The sequence below is a fragment of the Sphaerodactylus townsendi genome, linkage group LG10 (genome assembly GCF_021028975.2).
Source record: "Sphaerodactylus townsendi isolate TG3544 linkage group LG10, MPM_Stown_v2.3, whole genome shotgun sequence".
Classification (NCBI taxonomy): domain Eukaryota; kingdom Metazoa; phylum Chordata; class Lepidosauria; order Squamata; family Sphaerodactylidae; genus Sphaerodactylus; species Sphaerodactylus townsendi.
In genome coordinates this window covers 76997301-77018258 of record NC_059434.1, presented here as the reverse complement: position 1 = coordinate 77018258, position 20958 = coordinate 76997301, and the positions used below count along the sequence as shown (strand labels likewise).

The 20958-nt window shown below is 42.8% G+C and overlaps 1 protein-coding gene across 1 annotated transcript in view; it reads right to left on the bottom strand.

The window, feature by feature from the left end:
• WDFY3 (WD repeat and FYVE domain containing 3) overlaps nt 1-20958 on the bottom strand; it is a 156257-nt gene that overhangs the window by 89611 nt on the left and 45688 nt on the right. The window contains 9 exon segments of the mRNA XM_048508758.1: nt 860-960; nt 2247-2478; nt 4039-4151; nt 5364-5578; nt 7273-7450; nt 12294-12377; nt 16311-16742; nt 16744-16766; nt 18588-18781. Of these exon segments, the coding sequence (XP_048364715.1) occupies nt 860-960; nt 2247-2478; nt 4039-4151; nt 5364-5578; nt 7273-7450; nt 12294-12377; nt 16311-16742; nt 16744-16766; nt 18588-18781 (1572 nt within the window).

The window sequence follows — 20958 nt, the reverse complement described above, 5'->3', positions numbered from 1 at the left end:
AAAAGGCAGTTGCACTGCTGTCTCAGAAACTTCCGGTATGTATCCCTTTCCATGTGCCTGTGGTTCCTGCATTTGGGTGTGTATTCTGGTGCTTATGAAGTGCTTTTTGGCCCCGCATTTCATTACAGTGTTTCACTGCCATAGTGAGCAAAGGCTTAGATGTTTGGTCAATTCCACTCTCCCTACTACTAATTCATTGCCAAAAATAAGGGGATGCTTTGAGAGGAACTAAAATGCCCCCCTCCCATTCGGCTGAGCCCCGTAGTTGTGGTACCACAGTCAAAGCTCTATTCGCAACCTGAATTTGACCTCAGCGTAAGCTGGCTTCAAGCCTGACTCAGCCTTCCACCCTTCTGAGGTCAGTAAAATCAGTACCCAGCTTGCTGGGGGTCAAGTGTAGAGGACCAGGGAAGCCAATGGCAAGACCCTCATAAACACAGTTTGCCTAGCCAATGCTGTGATGTGATGTCACCCCATTGGTCAATAATGATGCGTTACTGGCAAAGGCTACCTTTACCTTTTTGCAGTCTGGCTAATAAACTGATGAAATCCCGTTTTTATGAGAACTGGCTCTTCTGCATCTTTCTGTGCCCATGCTAAACTCAGTCTTTGATCAGATAGGGAAATGGTAGCGCTGACTGACAAACAGTAAAACAAAAATCTTAGGGAATACCATCATAATGAATGCCTGCAACGTATTTGCCTTTCTGATACAACAGTGCACATTTCCGATGCAATGCAAGAGGACCAGTTTGTTTACATCAGTTTAAATAAAGTAAAATAAAGTAAAGCACAGTGCTATTTTAGAAGATGCCAAGAGCATCAAACCCATCTGGCGTGGTTATGTCAAAAGACTTACCGGTCCCAATCCCACTGACCACAATGCCATCAGTAAGACCAGTTGTAACAACATTGTTGGTAGGGGCATTGTGAGGGGCCAAACTTGGCAAGAACAGGCAGCTGTTAAAGAGAGACAAATTCACTGGAAGTTAGCCTTTTTATGACTACATGATTTGGCAAAATGGAAAACGCCATTCAAGGAGAGTGAGTCCAACACCTGCTTCTTCTGTGTTAACTTTTTAGAGCAAAGGTGTGGAATTCGCACCAGGGAAAAAATTTACAGGAGTCTGCCATATCTCACAGCAAGCAGTGCATGACCTAGGCTTGTCACAGCTGTCTACAGGAACCGGTGCTTCCCAAAAAGCCTGAAGCATATGTCAGAAGAGATCTGTGAATCTGCTTTCCTAGAGGGAAAGGTGCCTACGTATTAAATGAGTGCTTTTGGAGCACAGCTGTGCTAAGAACGTAAGCGCTGGAAGGGAGCGTTGCAGGCTGACAGACAAGACCCTCAGCATCAACTTCCAGGGGCACTTTGAGAAGCACCAGAGATTTCATGGGGCACTAAAAATAGGTACAAGCAGGTGAGGCATAAGGTGGTGTTTCAAAAGAATTCTCTTAGCTGACTGGCAGGTGCATGCCTGCAAGGTTGCTTTTATGCAAGGAGTCCCAAAAGGCAGTTTTTCCACAACTGCTACCTTTCCTCCACCTGCATGTGCAGCAGCAACTCTCATATTTGGAGAGCCAGCATGGTGTAGTGGTTAAGAGCACCACGCTGGATTCTAATCTGGACTCCTCCATCTGAGTGTCAGAGGCTTATCTGGTGAACCAGATATGTTTCTGCACTCCTACATTCCTGCTGGGTGACCTTGGGTAGTCACAGTTCTTTGGAACTCTCTCAGCCTCACCTACTTCACAAGGTGTCTGTTGTGGGGAGAGGAAGGGAAAGGAGCTTGTAAGCCACATTGAGTCTCCTTACAGGAGAGAAAGGTGGGATTTAAATATAAACTACTACTACTACTACTACTACTACCACCACCACCACCACCCCCTTCTTCTATTTCTTGAGATTCCAAATGTAGAACTTTGAGCTCCCCGAGGATTTGTGTCAAGTGCTCTGCTGCTGCTACAAAACTCTAGCCAACTGTTCCTATGTTCCCAATACAGTAACATGTCACTGGGAGGGAAGAAACCTAAAAAAAACCCCTAGGTGTCTATGTCACCCCTTCACTAGGATTCCAACATCCACCCTCCCTACTTAGCTCAGATTTGTCTTTGAGGAAGCAGTGATCTATCAGGGCGTGCGTTCAAGGCAAAACTGTCTGTTATAAAATCAACACAGTGCCCTAGTAATTAGAAACATTCCTTTGAAACAACAACAAAAAATATAAGCCTTTGTAAGACCTTACCCAAACCCTTCAAGAGATGTGTCAAATTCAATAAATGCTGGAGTAACTGATGATCCATGCAGTCTAATATCATGTGGAGTTGTCATGGAGACCAAACACTTCACTCTTGTCAAGGGTACCGTGCTCCCTTCTGCTGGTTTCAAAAGGCTTTTGCTTATCCTGTAGTGATTATCTTCATGTAAGCTGAACACACAATCAGTACCCAGAGCTTCCATTGATGTAATCATACTATCTACGGTGGAAGCCGAGAAACAAAACAAGATTTTTTCAGATTAGTAGATTCATCACATCACATTCCTAAGACCACGTTGGAACCCCAAGGCAAACCAAGGCCAAAGGCATTCTCTATTTCTTTCCACAGCATCCCAAGATTTAAGAGAATCGGGATGAATTCACATGATGAGGCCACTAACAGCTTGATGCAAACGCTGCGCAGCAGTGATATCGCGGTTTTAATTTCCCGCAAGCTTCTTTTAATGAAGCTGAATCCAGATTAAAAACAACTGCTTGGGAAATCAGCCCCACAGAGATACGGGGGGTTTCATTTGAACAAACACCAGCTTCTGAACACAGTGACAAAAAGAACGGTCTTTTCAAATGGGAATATTTAACGTTAACTCAGTTGAGTCCTAATGAAGCTGATGCAGCGAAACGAACCTGAATCCAGCAATGCTAGCTTGACTGTGAATTGAGCTCAAAAGGGACAGCAGGCTTCCTTTGTTTCAATTCAAGTTAAACATAGTAGATCTCAATGGATTTAATATCAGTAAAACAAATCTAAACGCTGAAAGGGGGGGGGGGGAGCCTACAGATATTACTTTCAAAACAAAAAGTATAAAATTCTGTCCACAGTGGACATTTTGATCTGCTTTGTTCATTCTGTTGCCATGCCTGTGTTTTTTGGTTTATGGTTTTAAATATTCAACTGTAGATTATGGTATTAACGGTATTTTATGTGTAATTGTACACCGCCCAGAGCCCTTCGGGGATGAGCAGTACAATAAATTAAATAAATAATAATAATAATAATAATAAAGTATGATTTTACCACATAAGAAGAAGAAGAAGAGTTGGATTTATATCCCCCCTTTCTCTCCTGCAGAAGACTCAAAGGGCTTACAAACTCCTTTCCCTTCCCCCCTCACAACAAACACCCTGTGAGGTAGGTAAGGCTGAGAGAGCTCCAAAGAACTGTGACTAGCCCAAGGTCACCCAGCTGGCATGTGCTGGAGTGCACAGGCTAATCTGAATTCCCCAGATAAGCCTCCACAGATCAAGCGGCAGAGCAGGGAATCAAACCCAGTTCCTCCAGATTAGAGTACACCTGATCTTAACTATTATGCCACTGCTGCTCCTTGCTAGTTTCCAGTCAGGAGAAGATAAAGGGGAACTGTGCTCTAAATTCAAATGGGAAAAGCACTGGAAATGACGTTGGTATTTCCAAGGAATTACTATACCTCAGTAGCATTTAGACACTGAGCAGTATAGATATAATGAAGTCTAACCCTTAACCAAAGTTCAGAAAACAAGTTTACATGTCAATCTCCTCTCCCTCTCAAGCTTAAATTCTCCCAGAATATGTTTATCTTTTTCTATGTATATTTTAGCTTCCTTTTAATTGTTTTAATGAAGTTCAATTTTAAATTCTATTTTAATGGTTCTAATTTGTGTTTTATTTGTTTTCAATTTGTTAGCTGCCCTGGTGACCCTGATGAGGTCAGAAAGGCAGAGTATAAATGTTAGAAACAAAGAAATAAAATAAACAACGCATTTCAAACACTTGAACACTTACTTCTCATCTCTGGTTCATAACTTAACGAGTTCGGTTTATGTACCCTGTATCGTTTCAACAGTTTTTTGTCCCAGGCTCCGCAATTCAGAGGATTTCCCAAACGTAAAAATTCCCTATTTAAAAAAAGAGAGAGAAAGAAAGAGTGACAGAGAGAGATGGAGAGAGAGGCTATGAGGCAATTCGCCTTTCTTTTTTCTTTCTTTCATCTTGAATTCTCAAGATGAATCCAATTAACTAATTCTAAAAGTTAAATAAAATATGGGGGATTGTATTACATATTTCATTGAAATATAAAGCAGCCTTTCTAAAACTACACTTCTGTGCTGGATACCAACTAGGTATTAAATGAAGTCTTTTATTACAAAGCTAGCTTTTTCTCCAGCAAGGATAAACGACCAAGCGCAGCAAAATATTAGCCATTTGAATTTGCTCGGCCAGGGTCCAACTGGTTTCAGGCAATGTTTAGGTATCTTCTTAGGAGACTTATCCCTTTGTAAGACTATAGTTTGACTTTATTAGGCTTAAAAGGAAGCAATGCCTGTTTAGGATGGCACTATAAGTTTATTGGTCTTATCATATATGCATGTTAGGAAAATTTACCAGGTAAACAAAGAGATGACACTGTACAGCTGTGACCACCAAGTACTGGATTTCAAATCCAGCTGTGACCACCAAGTACTGGATGAATTCAGACAAGCCAGACAGTTATTAGAAACACAGCTTCCCCAACGCTTCTTTTTGCAAGGGCGGACAGTAGACGGGCAGTGGGATTTGGTCACCCCCTCGGCTGAAGAACTGCACATGCACTTTGAAGTCCCGTTCCTTAATTGTGCGCCGTGCTCCTTTTCAGCGCCCCACGAAAAGTGCTTGTGCTTGACGAGGGATCTCTACAGAGGGGCTGGCAGAGGCTCCTGGAAACTGAAGGGTCCCGGCATGGAGGGAGCAGCTGGGCCCACAGGAGAAGCCGGGCACAAGGACCCGGCCGGTGCCCAGCGCCGCCCCCCCCCCCCCCGACTAGATGGCATGCGCCTGAGGACATGTGACTCCACATGTCCCTCTGGCAGGTACACATCTGGGTGCCATCCCACTACATCCTCTCCAAATTCCGAATGTACTTGGAAATTTAAGAAGGCTGGGGACCCCTGCCTCGGTACAGTAAGCAGTAGGGAACACTTATATGAAGGTAGTAAGATTATGCCCATTCAACAACATTGATTCCAAACCAATTAATTCTCCTTTTTTTTTTAAGACTCCCAAGCCAACAAAACATATGAACACTCGTGTATCAAGTAAATGTGGATCTTCAACTGATTCTTCTCACTTACCTCAGCACCACTGGTTCCAGGGCTTGAGAGGCCAGCCTTTCAAACATCCTCTGCAGGGGTGGATGCAGGGGGTGGTCCTCATCAGCAAGAGCAGCGCTGCATCTCTGCAGAAGTCGAGCGTGGAGTCCAGCTTCACACATGACTTGTTGATTCCTTTCTGTGTGTACCAGAGACTGCAAGATGTTGGCCACTGCAAGCTGAAGATCCAGAGCATGCTACATATTGCCACGCAAAAAGAAAAAGGAAACAAACAAACAGTTCAGTAAGACATCATTAGCAGAAGTGTTCCCTGCATGGTTCATGGCATGAATTTTTGGTCTGCTGCTCAAAAGGAAAAAGTCAGCCATTAGGCAAGGACAAACTCTTATCTGTGCCTAAAGTAGCTCAGATCTGTTTCAAAGACTGTTAACCCTTTGTCAAAAGGAATCATAGTGGCATAAGCTATTTTATAAATAGAAAGAATAATCTACAGTGCGAAGCAGGGGACAAGGATCAGGGAGTCTCAGGTTCAAATCCCCAATGAACAATGGACCTCACTGGCTGACCTTCGATCTGAGATTTTCCCCATGCCTAGCCAACTTCGCAGAGATATCATGTGGATAAAAATGAAGAACTGCATATACTGCTCCGAGATTAGATAGATAGAAAGATAGATGACAGACAGACAGACAGACAGACAGACAGACAGACAGACAGACAGACAGACAGACAGACAGACAGACAGGGAGGGAGGGAGGGAGGGAGGGAGGGAGGGAGGGAGGGAGGGAGGGAGGGAGGAAGGAAGGAAGGAAGGAAGGAAGGAAGGAAGGAAGGAAGGAAGGAAGGAAGGAAGGAAGGAAGGAAGGAAGGAAGGAAGGAAGGAAGGAAGGAAGGAAGGAAGGAAGGAAGGAAGGAAGGAAGGAAGGAAGGAATTTTTCTAGTCCAGAAAGCCCGGGAAACCCACCACAACCAGAAGGAAAAAAAATTCACGAAATATATATTTTACACCATCAACCAACAAATTCAGTCTTCTCATGGTATGGGACAATATACTGTACTCCTATACTTGTATGATTTTTTTTAAAATCCTAGCAATCAGTTGTTAGAAATGTCAGCTTCTTATTACTGTTGGCTCTCCCAATATGGCTGCCAGATAGTATCAAAATATTGGCAATGGATTCCAAGAAACAGGCTCCAGTTCCCAATTAGGCATGTGCTTTTTTATTTGTGTACCATGGCTATGATCCAGTGAGCTACTTTAGGCGAGCCCAAATGCTCGACTCGTCTTTTTTGAACAGCAGGTCCCATACCAGATTACAGCCTGTTTTTTAAGCAACGCACGCACAAACACACCCAACTGTTCTTTTGAAGGACCCCCATGCCATATTTCAAAATGGATCCAGACCAGGAAGATAAGATCCAAATCCCCTGCCTCCTAATAAAATTCAGTGTTATCGGAAACCATTAAACTTAAACCTAAGGGGCTGGATGCGACCAGTCCTAATGGATTGTAGGTTCCTGCATGGCAGGGGGTCGGACTTGCTAGCCCTTGGGGTCTCTTCCAACTCTATGATTCTATGAATTCAGTTATCTGAAATCAAAAAAACTTAAGGGGCTGGATGGGACCAGTTTTTCCACTGCCACGAGAGGGAAAGGAGCCCATTCTGCCTCCCACCCCAAAGGCTATGTTGAAGATCATGGGACCTGAGCAGACAAAAAGCAACATGGGATGAGTGGCTGCCACGAAGAGGGGGAAATTAAGGGAGATTACATTTCCTCCCTATCGTGCCAGTAGAAAAGCTAGCCGACACCAGCACATCAATTCAAATTATACCGCTTTCAAAAGATGGATCCTTTCATTACTTTGTTATAGCGCTTGACTCCCCCTCCCCCCACCCCGTCTAAACGAAATACGTGAAAGAACTCTTACTTCTGGCTGTGTAGTCGACCCAACTGAAGCTAGGAGGTCCAACATAGAAAGCATTGCTCCGGGGTGAATGATGACTGCATCCAAGCTCTGCAGAGGTACCGTTCCTTTGTGAAGCTTCAAATCCCCAGAGTTTTTGGGAGGGAATACTGGTGGGGTTGAAGAGCAATGATACACATGCCTAAAGGAGAAAGAGGGGCAAAATAAGAGACCCTTCATTCATATACAATTATGAGGGAAAAAAATACACAGCCGTTGAATGAAGAACACCCCAAGGCTTTGTATTTGTAATTTTTTTCTGCAGTCAAGCTGATAAATCTTCTAATATTCACAGCCTAGAATTTTATGGGTTGGGGGTCACGTGCGTGTAAAAAGTGCCAGCAAGCCGCAGCCAATTTATGGGTTGCCCCTGCCTTCTGCATAGCAACCGTGGAATTCCTTGATGGTGTCTCAACCAATACCCAAGTTCAAAATGGCAATAGACAGCTTCAGGGAATGTAGGTTCCCTCCTAGAATGCCAGCTTAATTTTCTACCACCTTAACTATTTAATAATCAACAACTGCATTTTTATTTTTTTAAAGCACCAAACCTTCTCATTATGAAAGTGAGTCACCCAGACTTTGTCTATGATCTGCGATTCTTTATGGCTTCAGGCTACAGGCCACTTTTGGGCAGTTCTCCCCACCTCAAATATTGGGATGCTGTGTGGTTTCCGGGCTGTATGGCCATGTTCTAGCTACAGGGGTAGGGAACCTGCGGCTCGAGAGCCGCATGAGGCTCTTCTGCCCTTGCACTGCGGCTCCACAAGTCGAGCCGCTGACCCCATCCTTGCCCACCCTACAGGCAGCAGGGAGGGCGCACCAACTGCCTGCGGCCGGCCGTGCCGTGCCGTGCCGTGGGCTTCCCCTCTCACCTGCCCCGTTGGAGCGGGGCAGGCGCTTTCCCGGCGGCCGGCGAGGTCAAGCAGCTGGTCCCATCCTTGCCCGCCCTGCAGGCAGAAGGGCGGACGCATCCATGCGCTTCTCAGAATGAGCGGAGTAAAAGGTAAAAAAACCCAATATATACAGTGTTATCTTTATTTTAAATGTCAAAAATTATTTGCGGCTCCAAGTGTTTTCTTTTCCCATGGAAAATGGGTCCAAATGGCTCTTTGAGTGTTAAAGGTTCCCTACCCCGTTCTAGCAGCATTCTCTCCTGACATTTCGCCTGCATCTGTGGCTTGCATCTTCAGAGGATATGATCGTAGGAAAGCAAGTGGAGTATATATACCTGTTGGAGTGTCTAGGGTGGGGGAAAGAACCATTGTTAACAAGTAACATATAAGTATATATACTCTACTTGCTTTCCTACTATCAGATCCTCTGAAGATGCCAGCCACAGATGCAGGCGAAACGTCAGGAGAGAATGCTGCTAGAACACGGCCATACAGCCCAGAAACCACACAGCACCCCAGTGATTCTGGCCGTGAAAGCCTTTGACACTACCTCAAATATTGTCACTGCTTTTGTTTTAATTAACCGCATTTTTAATGCATTTGACATTCTACACAGCCTAGGCCAGGAAAGACGGTTGTCCGTATGGATACTCTGAGGTGCCTATCCCTCACATCTACAGAGATCAATGGAACCCCCACCCTTCTCTGGAGGTATGGGAGTTAGAGTCACTACCTAGCATTTATATTGCTATTGTGTCGTTCAACAACCCTGTCCTTGTTCGTGTTTTCAGCTGGTGCTGAAGGCCATTGCAGAAGATGAAGAGAGCCTGAGACAATTTTTTTTGTCAAAACAACGTGAACTGTGCACGGGCCACACACCAGAAGTGAAGGATGTCCACTGACTTTTCTTTTTCTTTTCTGCAGGCAGTCCCTTCACAAAGGTACACTAAAATAAATATACTGAGGCAGATATAAACTAAAACAGTAACACAGACTTATTTAACAGGCAGAGCAGATTATAAAGGTAGGAATATTAACTTGGAGATGGATTTGGGTGAGGCAAATAAAGTAGGAGGAAAGAGGATTATATTTACAATATTCACAAGAAAGCTTGGCACAGGGACTTATAGTTTTTGGCTTCTTCAGCACAGCACTTAAGATTACTTAGCTCAGTTTAGCGTAGATGTTTCAAAGATGTTTTATAGTTCGCACAGTTCCTTTGCTTAGATGTCCTGGCTAATGGTTATTCACATACAGGGTCCTAACACAGGCTACGTACATTCATTCAGTACCCTCAAACGGCCATCCCAGTTACATAAAACCCTCAAAAATAAAACAAACTCTCTACTGAGGTAAAGCAAATCCTAATACTTCAGTCCCACTGCCACACTGGAATTCTTATTTCCCTAGAAGATATTCCTAATTTAGTTTATAAAGGCTCTTCAGCTATTATTCAGCCTATTATTAAATAATTATTAAATAATAGGCTCTTCAGCCTATTATTAAACTCTTCCCACCAGTATACTTTGTCTGTGTATTTGATTGCTTTCACCCATCACAAAGGCTGATAACAATAGTACCTGTCACACTCTCTGACAGAACTATCCCCTCAAGAGATGTTTAGTTTTCACACAGTTAAGACAGACAGGTCTTCAGCACAAAGGATTCAGACCAAAAGCCTTTCAGCTTGTCATAACAAGGAGTTTAACCTCCTCCCTCCCTCTGCATCATGCAGTTACCGACCCAATCAGAGTGCAGGAGGCCACAGCCAATGGGGTGGCTCCCCTGTATTACAGCAGAAGCCCAACCAAATAGGATACAGTACATTTGATAATCATAATTATTAATGGAACAGAGTTTAGAGTATTGAAAGAAATGGTTTTTAAAACCCCAACTGATATTTCATACCTATTTATATAAATTGAAACAAAAAGCCCTTACAACTTATTTTGTCGCCTCTATTCTCGAAGAGATTTTCTCCTGCCTCAAATGAAATTTTAAACATTGTTGCTCAAGTTTGAAATTCCAGTTTTTACAATCAAAGACATATTAGAGGGTCTTTTTTAAAAAAATCAAACAACATATGAAGTACATAAGATCCGTTTCTAAACACAGAGCAATATGGCTCTCCAGCAACAGATTCAGAAACACTCCTGAATTGGAACTAATTTCACAAATTAGAAACAGGTTTCTATTTTTAAAGATATATTAGACTACTTGTTATGTACCATTGTGTATGAAAACAAAGACAAGCCTACCTCAGCTATGATCATGATTGGTACCAGGGAGGTTGTCATGATCCCCCAGGACAGGTGGCATTCCATATTAGCTTTGTGTTCGTTTTTTTAGATTTGTTCACTCAGGTGTACAAATCAAGCTTAGACATCATGCCTCTTGCAAACATGTATCGATGTTACAAGAAAACAGATGTGCCATAAACAATACTTCTGTGTGTTTTACGATTAACAACCAAGGGAAGTGGACCTCAGAATGGTATATTCAGGAACTTTCTTGTTATCAACATTGAACAACTGCCTTTAATTTTCTTTGTTATGAAATTAATGGCCACCTGTCCAGCAAGTCCTGCATTATTCAGTATGCTACAGAGTGATTCATTTGGATGCTATCAATACATTCCATTACTAAGTGTATCTTTTCATGTACTTGAGCTTTTCATCTTTACGGCTTGGAAGCAGAAATGGTGCCATTTATTTATAATGCAAGTGATGATGCAGCAGAGGATGGCACAGAGAACAATGGCAGAAGTTGATGTGGTTTGGCACATTGCTTGAAGGGCACCAAAGTAGAAAGCTTGTTTATTTCAACCAGCCACAATAGAGCAAAAGCCAAAAAAATTCAGAAATCAAACGTTTCTCTCTTTTGACTTTTTCATTGAAGCTCTAAACATAATACAGTAAAGGAAGAGGAACACCATAAAGTCATCTCAGAATAAAGAAAGCCGGAAGGAACAGAGTTTAAGGCTGAGGAGAAGGAAGGAAGGAAGGAAGGAAGGAAGGAAGGAAGGAAGGAAGGAAGGAAGGAAGGAAGGAAGGAAGGAAGGAAGGAAGGAAGGAAGGAAGGAAGGAAGGAAGGAAGGAAGGAAGGAAGGAAGGAAGGAAGGAAGGAAGGAAGGAAGGAAGGAAGGAAGGAAGGAAGGAAGGAAGGGTCTCTATGAGTCAAGAAATTTCACAAGAACCCCAGAATCAACTATACAATCATTAATTCAAACTCTAGGCTTAAACAATTTCACTTGCAATGCTCCCCCACGACTAAAGAACAAGCAACTAGGGTAAAAGTCTCTAACCCAATCTGTTCCCTGTTGTGCTAATTTTTCTATCATTATTTCCAGCTCTTTGGGGGAGGTTGCATAAAGTGGCGTCCTTGTAGGGTGTTCAAGGCAAGAGATATTGAGAAATTGCTTGCCGTTGGCAGCCTCTGCATCATGGCCTTGGTGTTCCTCGAGGGTGTCCCATCCAAATATCAAAATCAGACGACATCAGGCTAGGCTGGGCTTTTAGTTAATACATTTTTGTGCTGCCCTTCTTGCAAAAGAACCCAGGACTCAAGATTCTCCCCTGAAGTAAGACATGTCCAGGTAGTTTCCTGACAAGCAGGTGTTTGAACCTGGTTCTCTCACAATTCTGACAGGTGACTCTTCACAAATTAAACACACACACACACACACATCCTTCTGCAGTCTGGAGTGAATAATATACCTGTAGCACGCCAGGCCCACTGATAGACCACACTTTAGACACATATGTCTCAGTAGTATATCTTTTCACCACAGGATAGCATAGTTGGCCTTAACACAAAAGTAATCTAAAAATACCAGCTTCAAAATCCTGTCCTCTTTATTCTGCAGCTGTACTGAATGCTAACTAAACCACAGTACTTCCAAATGTGTTTTGCACAATTGTTTCGGAACTATTTCAAGCACACCGGCCAGCTAGAGTTGCCAGCAAATTAACAATCTGCAAACGCTGAAAGACAGTTAACGGGTCCCACTCTGAGAATGATAACAACACATAGCCAACAAAGAGCTCTGAAGTCAGTAGAAAGTGCAACTTCTCTTAAAAGGATCGGTACCTTTTCCTGGACAAAGCTGGTGTTCCCCAAGGAGAGGGGAGAGAAGTCTCATTTGTCAGGCAAGGAGGAATCTGCTCAGCACGACTACAGACAAAACAGACATAAGGGGATAGAGAGGTTAGAAAAGAAAGTAAGAGGCCAGAAGCTTGTTAGTTTTTACAGTATAGAAATACATTTTGCAGAAATAGCCAGAACAAAGACATTCAACAGCATGCATGATTTTAACACAGCGACATATAGGGAGGATAGATCTTCCTTTGAGAATGTAACTCTTACATGGACTTGAGGGGAGATTGTAACCAAATATGAACTATCTGCTTTGACACAGCCTTGAAACAAATGCCAGCACTGTGTGAAAGACCTGGATTAGTTACAGAGGACCATTTTTGGGGACATGTAGCATAAGCAGGTGTGATTAAATTTGCATCAAACAAACTAACACAGTATCTTTAATGAGGTTTGCAGACAAAAAGAAGAGGAGGAGACAAAAAAGGACAAACAGGGTCTGTATTTCTAACGCAACAGAAAAAAAATCAAACCGAATTATTCCAGATTTCATGAATTCCAGTTTTAGTAAAGCATCAGACAAAGCACCACATAATTAAAACCAATTAGTAATCTGAAATTACCTACAGTAATTCACTACATAAAAATATTACTCAGGGATTTTAAAGAGACCCTCTCATATCACGCTGCTAGAAGATAAACGCACCAGGAGGTAACAGGTTAGGAGTTACGAACTTTATCCATCTTTTGTAAACAATCAGAGCTGTGGTAGGCCAAGAAACAGGGAATGGCAAGCTCTTCACAAATTAATGTCATTGCTGAAAGCCACATATGCACGGACACCAGCCCCTCTGTCTTACATTAGTAGGGATTCAAAAGCTTAGGTCCCCTCCACACATGCAGAATAACGCACATTCAATCCACTTTCACAATTGTTTGCAAGTGAATTTTGCTATTCCTCAGAGTGAAATCCAGCATTGAAAGTGGATTGACAGTGCATTATTCTGCATGTGCGGAAGGGGCCTTAGAAGTGCAGCTCTACCCACAGAAGCGCCGGAGGCAGTGGTGGGATTCAGCCGGTTCGCACCACTTTAGCAGAACCGGTTGTTAAAACGCTGCTTGTAAACAACCAATTGTTAAATTATTTGAATCCTCCAGCGGAACTGGTGGTTAAATTATTTGAATCCCAACCACTGCCCGGAGGGCAAATATAATAAGACTCCACTCTCTATGAGAATCTGCCCATGTGTCCTTGGAGAAGTCAAAACTAGGGAACAAGTCTTTTTATTTTCACTGTACATTTTATAATGAGTTGCAAACCAAGATCATTATTCCATCAGTAGGAAAATTCCTAGGAGGTCCTGGCAGACGATGCCTTGGGAAACTGTTGATAGATGAAAATCCCAAGATTTCAAGGCAAGTTGACAAATGTTGTGCTGTGGTGTTTAGACCACACAGTGGGCGAAAGAACCAACATATGGATAATGTTGGTGCTTATATGTAAATTAAGCCCAATGGTATTTTAATCTAATTTGTTTTCCATAGTTATTGAAATTTTATCTCTGTCTATTATTTTTAACCAAAGAGTCTATTTTTTGGTTTGTAAGACTTATATATTTTCTGTTGGTCTAAAACAGCAATAAATCCAAATCTGAACCAAAGAACAGGGCGCGTTCTTCCATATTTCCAATTTACAATCCCAATCGATCATTAAAAAAATACAATCAATAATGGTTTTAATAAAGGATTAAAAAATAAAAATATTTCTAAAAAGCAGAAGCAGAATATCTCTTGAACAGCAAAACAATTCTTGAATTCCAACATTGTTTAAGAGTGTTACATAGCCATTAAAATAATCAGTTAACAGTGTGACTCCTTGTGTGATGTTGCTATGTGACAACTAGTGTCTTGGTCTTTGTTTAATCAAGATGAAGAGTCAAGAAACAAAATAGGGTGAAAGTGAAACATTTGCTCCATCATGAGAAGGTACTTTTAACCAAAGACAAACCAAAGTGTTTCTGCGCACAGAATGATGCAGAAGGGCAGAAGGAAAGCCTTTTAAACAGGTGCATCACAGCACTAGAGCTTCCTGTTACCTGGCAGAAGGTCAGCAACAACTCTCCTGCATATACACTTTCAAGCAGGTTCTGATAGCTTTATTTCCTCTCTGATATCAGATCATTTTATTTCTGAGTTCCTTTGATTCTTAGAAAGGCTGAAGTAATCGGTTTGCCCTTGGAATCACTGCTTTTGCTGACGAACGTGGAAGCCTGCACGTTAGTCAAGAATACTCTTGGATCTTGACTTTCATCATTCGATTCTTGCAGCTAAGACAGCTTGCTCCCCTACTACATTATTAATTCCATGTGAGCGTGGAGTTATGGCAGCATATCTTCGTATCTTGATTAATCCCACCCAGAGGAGAGCCTTGGCTACTGCAAGGCGTAATGTGCTGCCATCAGCTCTTTTGGATGGGAGATATAAAAATATGGAACATTCTAGAAGGGTTTGTTGTTGTGATTTGGTGACTGTCGAAACACTTGACCATCCTTTGTTTGTATGCCCCAAATATGACAAGATACGGGTGAAATATATGAATTCCATTTTCCCCCAGTGTACTCAATGGCAACATGTCATAACATTCCCTATCTCCTGAACAGTTCTGATGCGCCCCTCTGTGAAAATGTTGCAAATTTCATTCTTGAGAGTAGTAACTTTTCATTGTGCTTTTCACCTGTTATCTTTTTTCTAGTATTATACGTATTTGCTTTGTAATTATTTTTGCTTTTGTATGCCAGTAAAGGCTACTGTTGTTGTTAGAACTCTCCCCTTCTGTTGCGCTTTTGATTTTTTTTGAAATTTATCTTTTTGATAATGTTTTCAGTTCCATTAATGTTTAAGCTGATGACTATGCAGAGACAAACCAGATGCTAAGAAATAAAAAAAACCAGGTTCTTCATATTCTTCTGCTGCGAGTGTCAAAACTGCCTCTTCAATACAACTCCTAAAGCTGCTTTGTCTTTCATATCTGGTCACCAAGTACATGGAGGGCAGGATCCTTCCCTGAGCAGGCAGCTTCTTGGGGTGGGGACAAGAAGGACATCAGGGGACAGACGGCAAGGCACTTGGATAGCACCAGGCCACAGGTGGCATGGGAAGTGAATGGCACCACATCCCAAACTATTTAGCCATTGGCTAGATCTGGGAGGTGAAAAGGCAGTCCCTGGCTTGAGACAACAAACCTGACCCGGAAGCCTGCATTGTCAGAAATCAGCCACACCCACCCTGTCAGGCTGGAGCCTGGTAGCCATCAAAGAGGCCCAGAGGGGAGGGGAGCTCTACAGAGCTGACCAAAATACTTTCGTTTTCCTGAGAGGAGGGTCACACAGCTAGAAGATCTCAATCTTCTGACCTTGGGTTCATCCAGCATTCCTGCCTTTTGCACCTTCTGAAGTCTGGGATCACATTGCGGGCTAGGGAGGGGGTGGAGGAAGGGGGTTTGATATACCGGGGTTGTTTGCAGGTTCTGGCAGAGCCAGCTTTTTCCCTCTTACCCATGTGTCTACCAATAAAGGCTTCACAACCTCCAAGTTACAGAGTCTGATTTGGGTCACAGATCTGAGGTTTGACACACCCACACCCTCGCAGCTGTACAAGCCCAGAACCTCAAATATGGAACTGCATAGAGGCCTTGAGGATGCATTGTGGCCTCCACGGTCAGAGATCATGACAACAAACCAATGACTTTTGGTGCATGTGACTAAAAAGAAACAAGGATGGAAATTGTCAGTCTCAGGTGAAAACAGGGCAGGATCAATCCTCTGAAGTCATGCTAAATTATAGAAATGATAGACAATGCCCTATATGACAAAGATCTGTTCTGCTAGTCATCTGGAGCATCTCAAGTCTAGGGGAAGGTGCCTCGACCTCAGGAGGGCGCCACAGGATCAACCTCAATATTTCCAAATGAAACTGCAAAGGACTCTACCCCAAATCCCACCAAAATCGTACCTGTCGAAAGAATCCGTCGTTACTTTGTAGAGATAGATAAAGAGTTTACTGCAGTGCTTCAAAGTCGGTGATACAGAATCCACAGAGATCAGGTCGTCCTCCAAGAGTCTTTGAAAGAGTTGGGTGTTGGAGGGGAAAATGTTCAAAGGGCTTATTTTCCTGGAGTCTGAGAAGCAGCCAAGTAACCTCACTGCGTCAGCCAGCTTCTCATACTGGATCTCTGTTCGGAAGAAGTGCGAGTTGGCCGGCTCGTAGCGCATGGCCGCTGTCAAGGTACAAAGGACGGTGTGGAGCAGTTCGAACACTTGGTTCTGGTTCACTTTCTCCCAGCCGTTCTTGGGTGGAGAACACAAGGACCTCTCCATGGCAACAAGCAACGAGGTGACATACACGAACCCACCGACTTTTCTGAAAACGGTTCTCGTCCGGTGACTCTTTTAGCACACACAACAGAGCCTGCGTGGATATTTTTTTTAAAAGGCAATTAAAACAGGATGTCACAAAGACAACTTAATCCAAAAGTTTTCTAGGTTTTATCAGAAGCACCCGAATGCAGAAGTTTAAACTTTTCTCCAGGCAGTTTTGTTTTGTGTAAAATTATTGTGTTTTTTTTTTTAATGGAGGACTGAGCTCATATATCTGTGGTGGCGAACCTTTGGCACTCCAGATGTTATGGACTACAATTTCCATCAGCCCCTGCCAGCATGGCCAATTGGCAGGGGCTGATGGGAATTGTAGTCCATAACATCTGGAGTGCCAAAGGTTCACCACCACTGTCATATATCAATCCACTCAGGCTTATCACAGGCTTTACTGTATTCCTTACAGGATGGTGCCAACCTTGAATGTACAGAGCAAAAATTCACAGAATTCTTCATCACACAAAACATACTACAAGGCCATAAAACTATGCTGCGGAAAGCTTCCGTTTATTTTTTATTATTATTTTTTAATATTGCCTACCTTCCCACCTAAATAGGGACCTTAAGACACCAAACGTTAAAGCATTAAAACATTGAAAGCGGCATTTAAAATAAGGTGTATATTTAAAAATAAGAACCCAATCAAATATAGTCAGGCAAACACTCGTTAAAAAAAACAACCAACCAGGGAGAAGAGCTCATATGTAAAAAAATTTGTTGGTCTCTAAGGAGCTACCGGTTCTGAATCAAAATTTCTACTGCAGACCAACACAGATACCCTCTGAAAACTAAGAGTTTACACATTCCCGCTTTCAGCTCAGCACTCACACAGATTAACATTAAGGGACTCCACTGGACCAAGCTTTAGCTCAAAATCCATGGAGAAGATTCTAGAGCTGTCCCAGGGTGGATAGCTCTGGAGCTGCAATCCAAAAACCATTATTTTGGGATTTATTGAGCATGGTACTTTGATATAACAGCATTAATGCCAAAATGTATGACTTTCAAATGGATTGGGGGGAGAGGCAGGGCTAGGTAGGCCCTTGGACCCAGGAGGAGAGCTCTCCAACAAAGAAGGTCTGGCATGTTGAGTTCTGTGACAAGAGGAATATACAGTCCTACTAAAATCTTTTTTTTTCTGAGACAGAGTATAAGCACAATCATTTTGAAAAACAATGAAAGGGAGGATTTACAAGGAGCCCCTAATAAATGACCTTGAGAGAGGACTGGGATAGATGCCAGAATCCCTGATCTGTTTCCATCTCTCTCTCTCTCTCTCTCTCTCTCTCACACACACACACACACACACACACACACACACACACACACAGATAATCCCTGATCTGTTTTCCATCTCATTCTCATTCTCATTCTCTCTCTCTCTCTCTCTCTCTCACACACACACACAGATAATCCCTGATCTGTTTTCCCCCTCTCTCTCACACACACAGATAATCCCTGATCTGTTTCTCTCTCTCTCTCTCTCTCTCTCTCTCTCACACACACACACACACACACACACACAGAGTCAGTCAGTCAGTCAGTCAGTCAGTCCTTCCAGCCTATCAAAGTGCCTGCTTTGGCATACTGGTTTAACAACAGACAAGAGAAGTTATTTCACATGAAGGCTCTCGCATGCGCAAATGTCTACAACCTAAGAAGCTTAGTATGTTCAACAAAAAACAACTGAAGCACAATGTCAACTAAAATACTTATACTAATAAAAAAATTTCCCATGAGCTGTTGATATAATGAGAGACACTTTCTCTTTCAGAGCATGAAACAAAAGCAACTTTTCAGGAGGTTATTACTGTGCTTGAATCAACAGCTTCACAAACAATACATTCTATCTTACCCTTAATATGTCAGTCTTCAACTGCAATTCCGTAGGAGGAGCAGAGTGCATCAGTCCCAAGAGGGTACCCATGTCATCATCTCCGCTCGGTGATAGCACCAGCTGCTGGATTATCATCAGCGCATGCTGCCTGCATTGTGGATATTTTACTATGTTATGCACACACCTGGCTCCACCAAACTCCCTGAAGATACCTATAAGGAACACAAGTACAAAAGAACAGCTAGGATACCATACTATTTACTGATTATATTGGCTCAAGTGTCTGCAGTATCTGCCAGCAAGCACTTAGGAGCCTGTTTCTGAGAGCTTCGAGAAGCAACAGAACTTCCTACACAACTGACCAGAAAGTGCAAAATCTATTCTGAAAGCTCTTAATTATTCATCAACCTCATTCATAATAGCAAGATTCTACTGTACACACCCACAAATGTATACAAAGCGGAACAAGGTCGAATAAGAGTTGGATTTAAACACCACCTTTCTCTCCTGTAAGGAGACTCAAGGTGGCTTACAAGCTCCTTTCCCTTCCTCTCCCCACAACAGACACCTGGTGAGGTAGATGGGGCTGAGATTGTTCCGAAGAACTGTGACTAGCCCAAGGTCACCCAGCAGGAATGTAGGAGTGCGGAAACACATATGGTTCACCAGATAAGCCTCCTCCACACACTGGAGAAGAAGGAATCAAACCTGGTTCTCCAGATTAGAATCCACCTGCTCTTAACCACTACACCACGCTGGCTCTCTACATCAATGGTAAATATGAAAACAAGTGATAAATGCACTCTGGGTTGCACAAGTTAAGAAGAGCTTTCAAAAGTCATTCCGCTGCACCGAAGGTTCACTTCCTGTTTCATAATCTGCTGGAAGAGTCAGGTTTATTTACAACCTGTAAACGCTGTAAAGAAGCCATGGCAGAGTTAACGAGGATTCCCATTCCCTTGTCTGTAACCACCTTCCTCGTAAAGATAGGAAGAAGAGAAGCTAATCAGGCTGTGGGACTCCCAACCACTTCGTATTTTCCTGTTTGTCCACTTCTGTTGAGTCACCAGTATTTGGGTCTGGGTGCTCATAAAACATAGGATTTTTTTCCCAGGCTCTGTGTCAACGATCTACCAAAGTTCGATCCTGGGTTGATCCTGAATTGAGATGTTCTCTTATTCCTCTGCGCCATAACTTTTCAGATTCTGCCTGATTTTGCTACGGAGGAGAAGTTTTCCAGTGCGTTTTGAATACTGTTTGATGCTCGTGCAACTATTATCCTATCCATTTTCTGATCAGGTCATGTGCCTACGTCTCGCATACAGCGATAGAACTTTAAAGAAACCTTGTTATGGAGGCAGAGTATAAGAATTTTCCTTATTTTCAACTCAATCACAAGTCTACTGTATGGACTAAATATTAGGAGAGCTTCTGATATATGACATATATCATTTCTGATACATGAGGGATTTGTGGATATATCAGTATGTAGCAGGGGCGGAGAGCTCACGGGGACATTTGGGGTCACATGTCCCCGGGAACACACCAGCTGGTCATGTAGGGGTGGAGAATCACCCCCCCCCCCAACCCTCCCCTTGGTCCAGCCCCACTACTCCTTCAGCTTCGGCTGCTCCAGCCAAAGGAGCAACCTGGCAGGGCCGGGCCGAGGGGCAGCCTGCAGCAGACTCCCTCTGGCTAAGGTAAGTGGGGCACCGGGCAGGGGGAAGGAGCACCTAGAGGTGTTACTCCAGATGCCACCCCCCCCCCCAAATACCTCTATGGTATTTATTCATCAGGCACTTTTTAGCTTGATAATACTCATTGCATCACTGGGGAAGGCCACAGCCAAAACATGTTTGGTGTTTTGTTTTTCATATTCTTTGACCAGCTAAATATGTGTCACTTGGTGACTGATCCATATGAATTAGTGTGTCTGTTATACTGGCAAAGGGATTTATGTATAGTAAAACTATTTTTATGGTATTTGTGGCACACTTCATTGTAATTAATGAGTAATTAAAACTTAATTTTAATTTTTTTTGTTCATATGTATTTTAAGGTTTATTTACTTACGTATTATTATTCGTTTGATTTTTACACTGCCCCTTCCTGACTGAAGTCAGGCCCAATGCAGCTATTAACCCTTACTTAGCCATTCTGTTTGTTTGATTGACTGGTCTTTAGTGATTTTACTATGCCATGCAGACTGTCCAGACAGAACAGCATTTTTAAAATCGAAACTCGACAGCTTGGCTACAGTGAGATGAATCCACATCAGGCTATACAAAAAGAGCTGGCGAAGGCTTCCTGGACACTCCCTTAAGTGCAAAATGTGGATCCCACCTTCTTATGAGTATAGGCCATGTGAATGCATACACAGTGAATATCC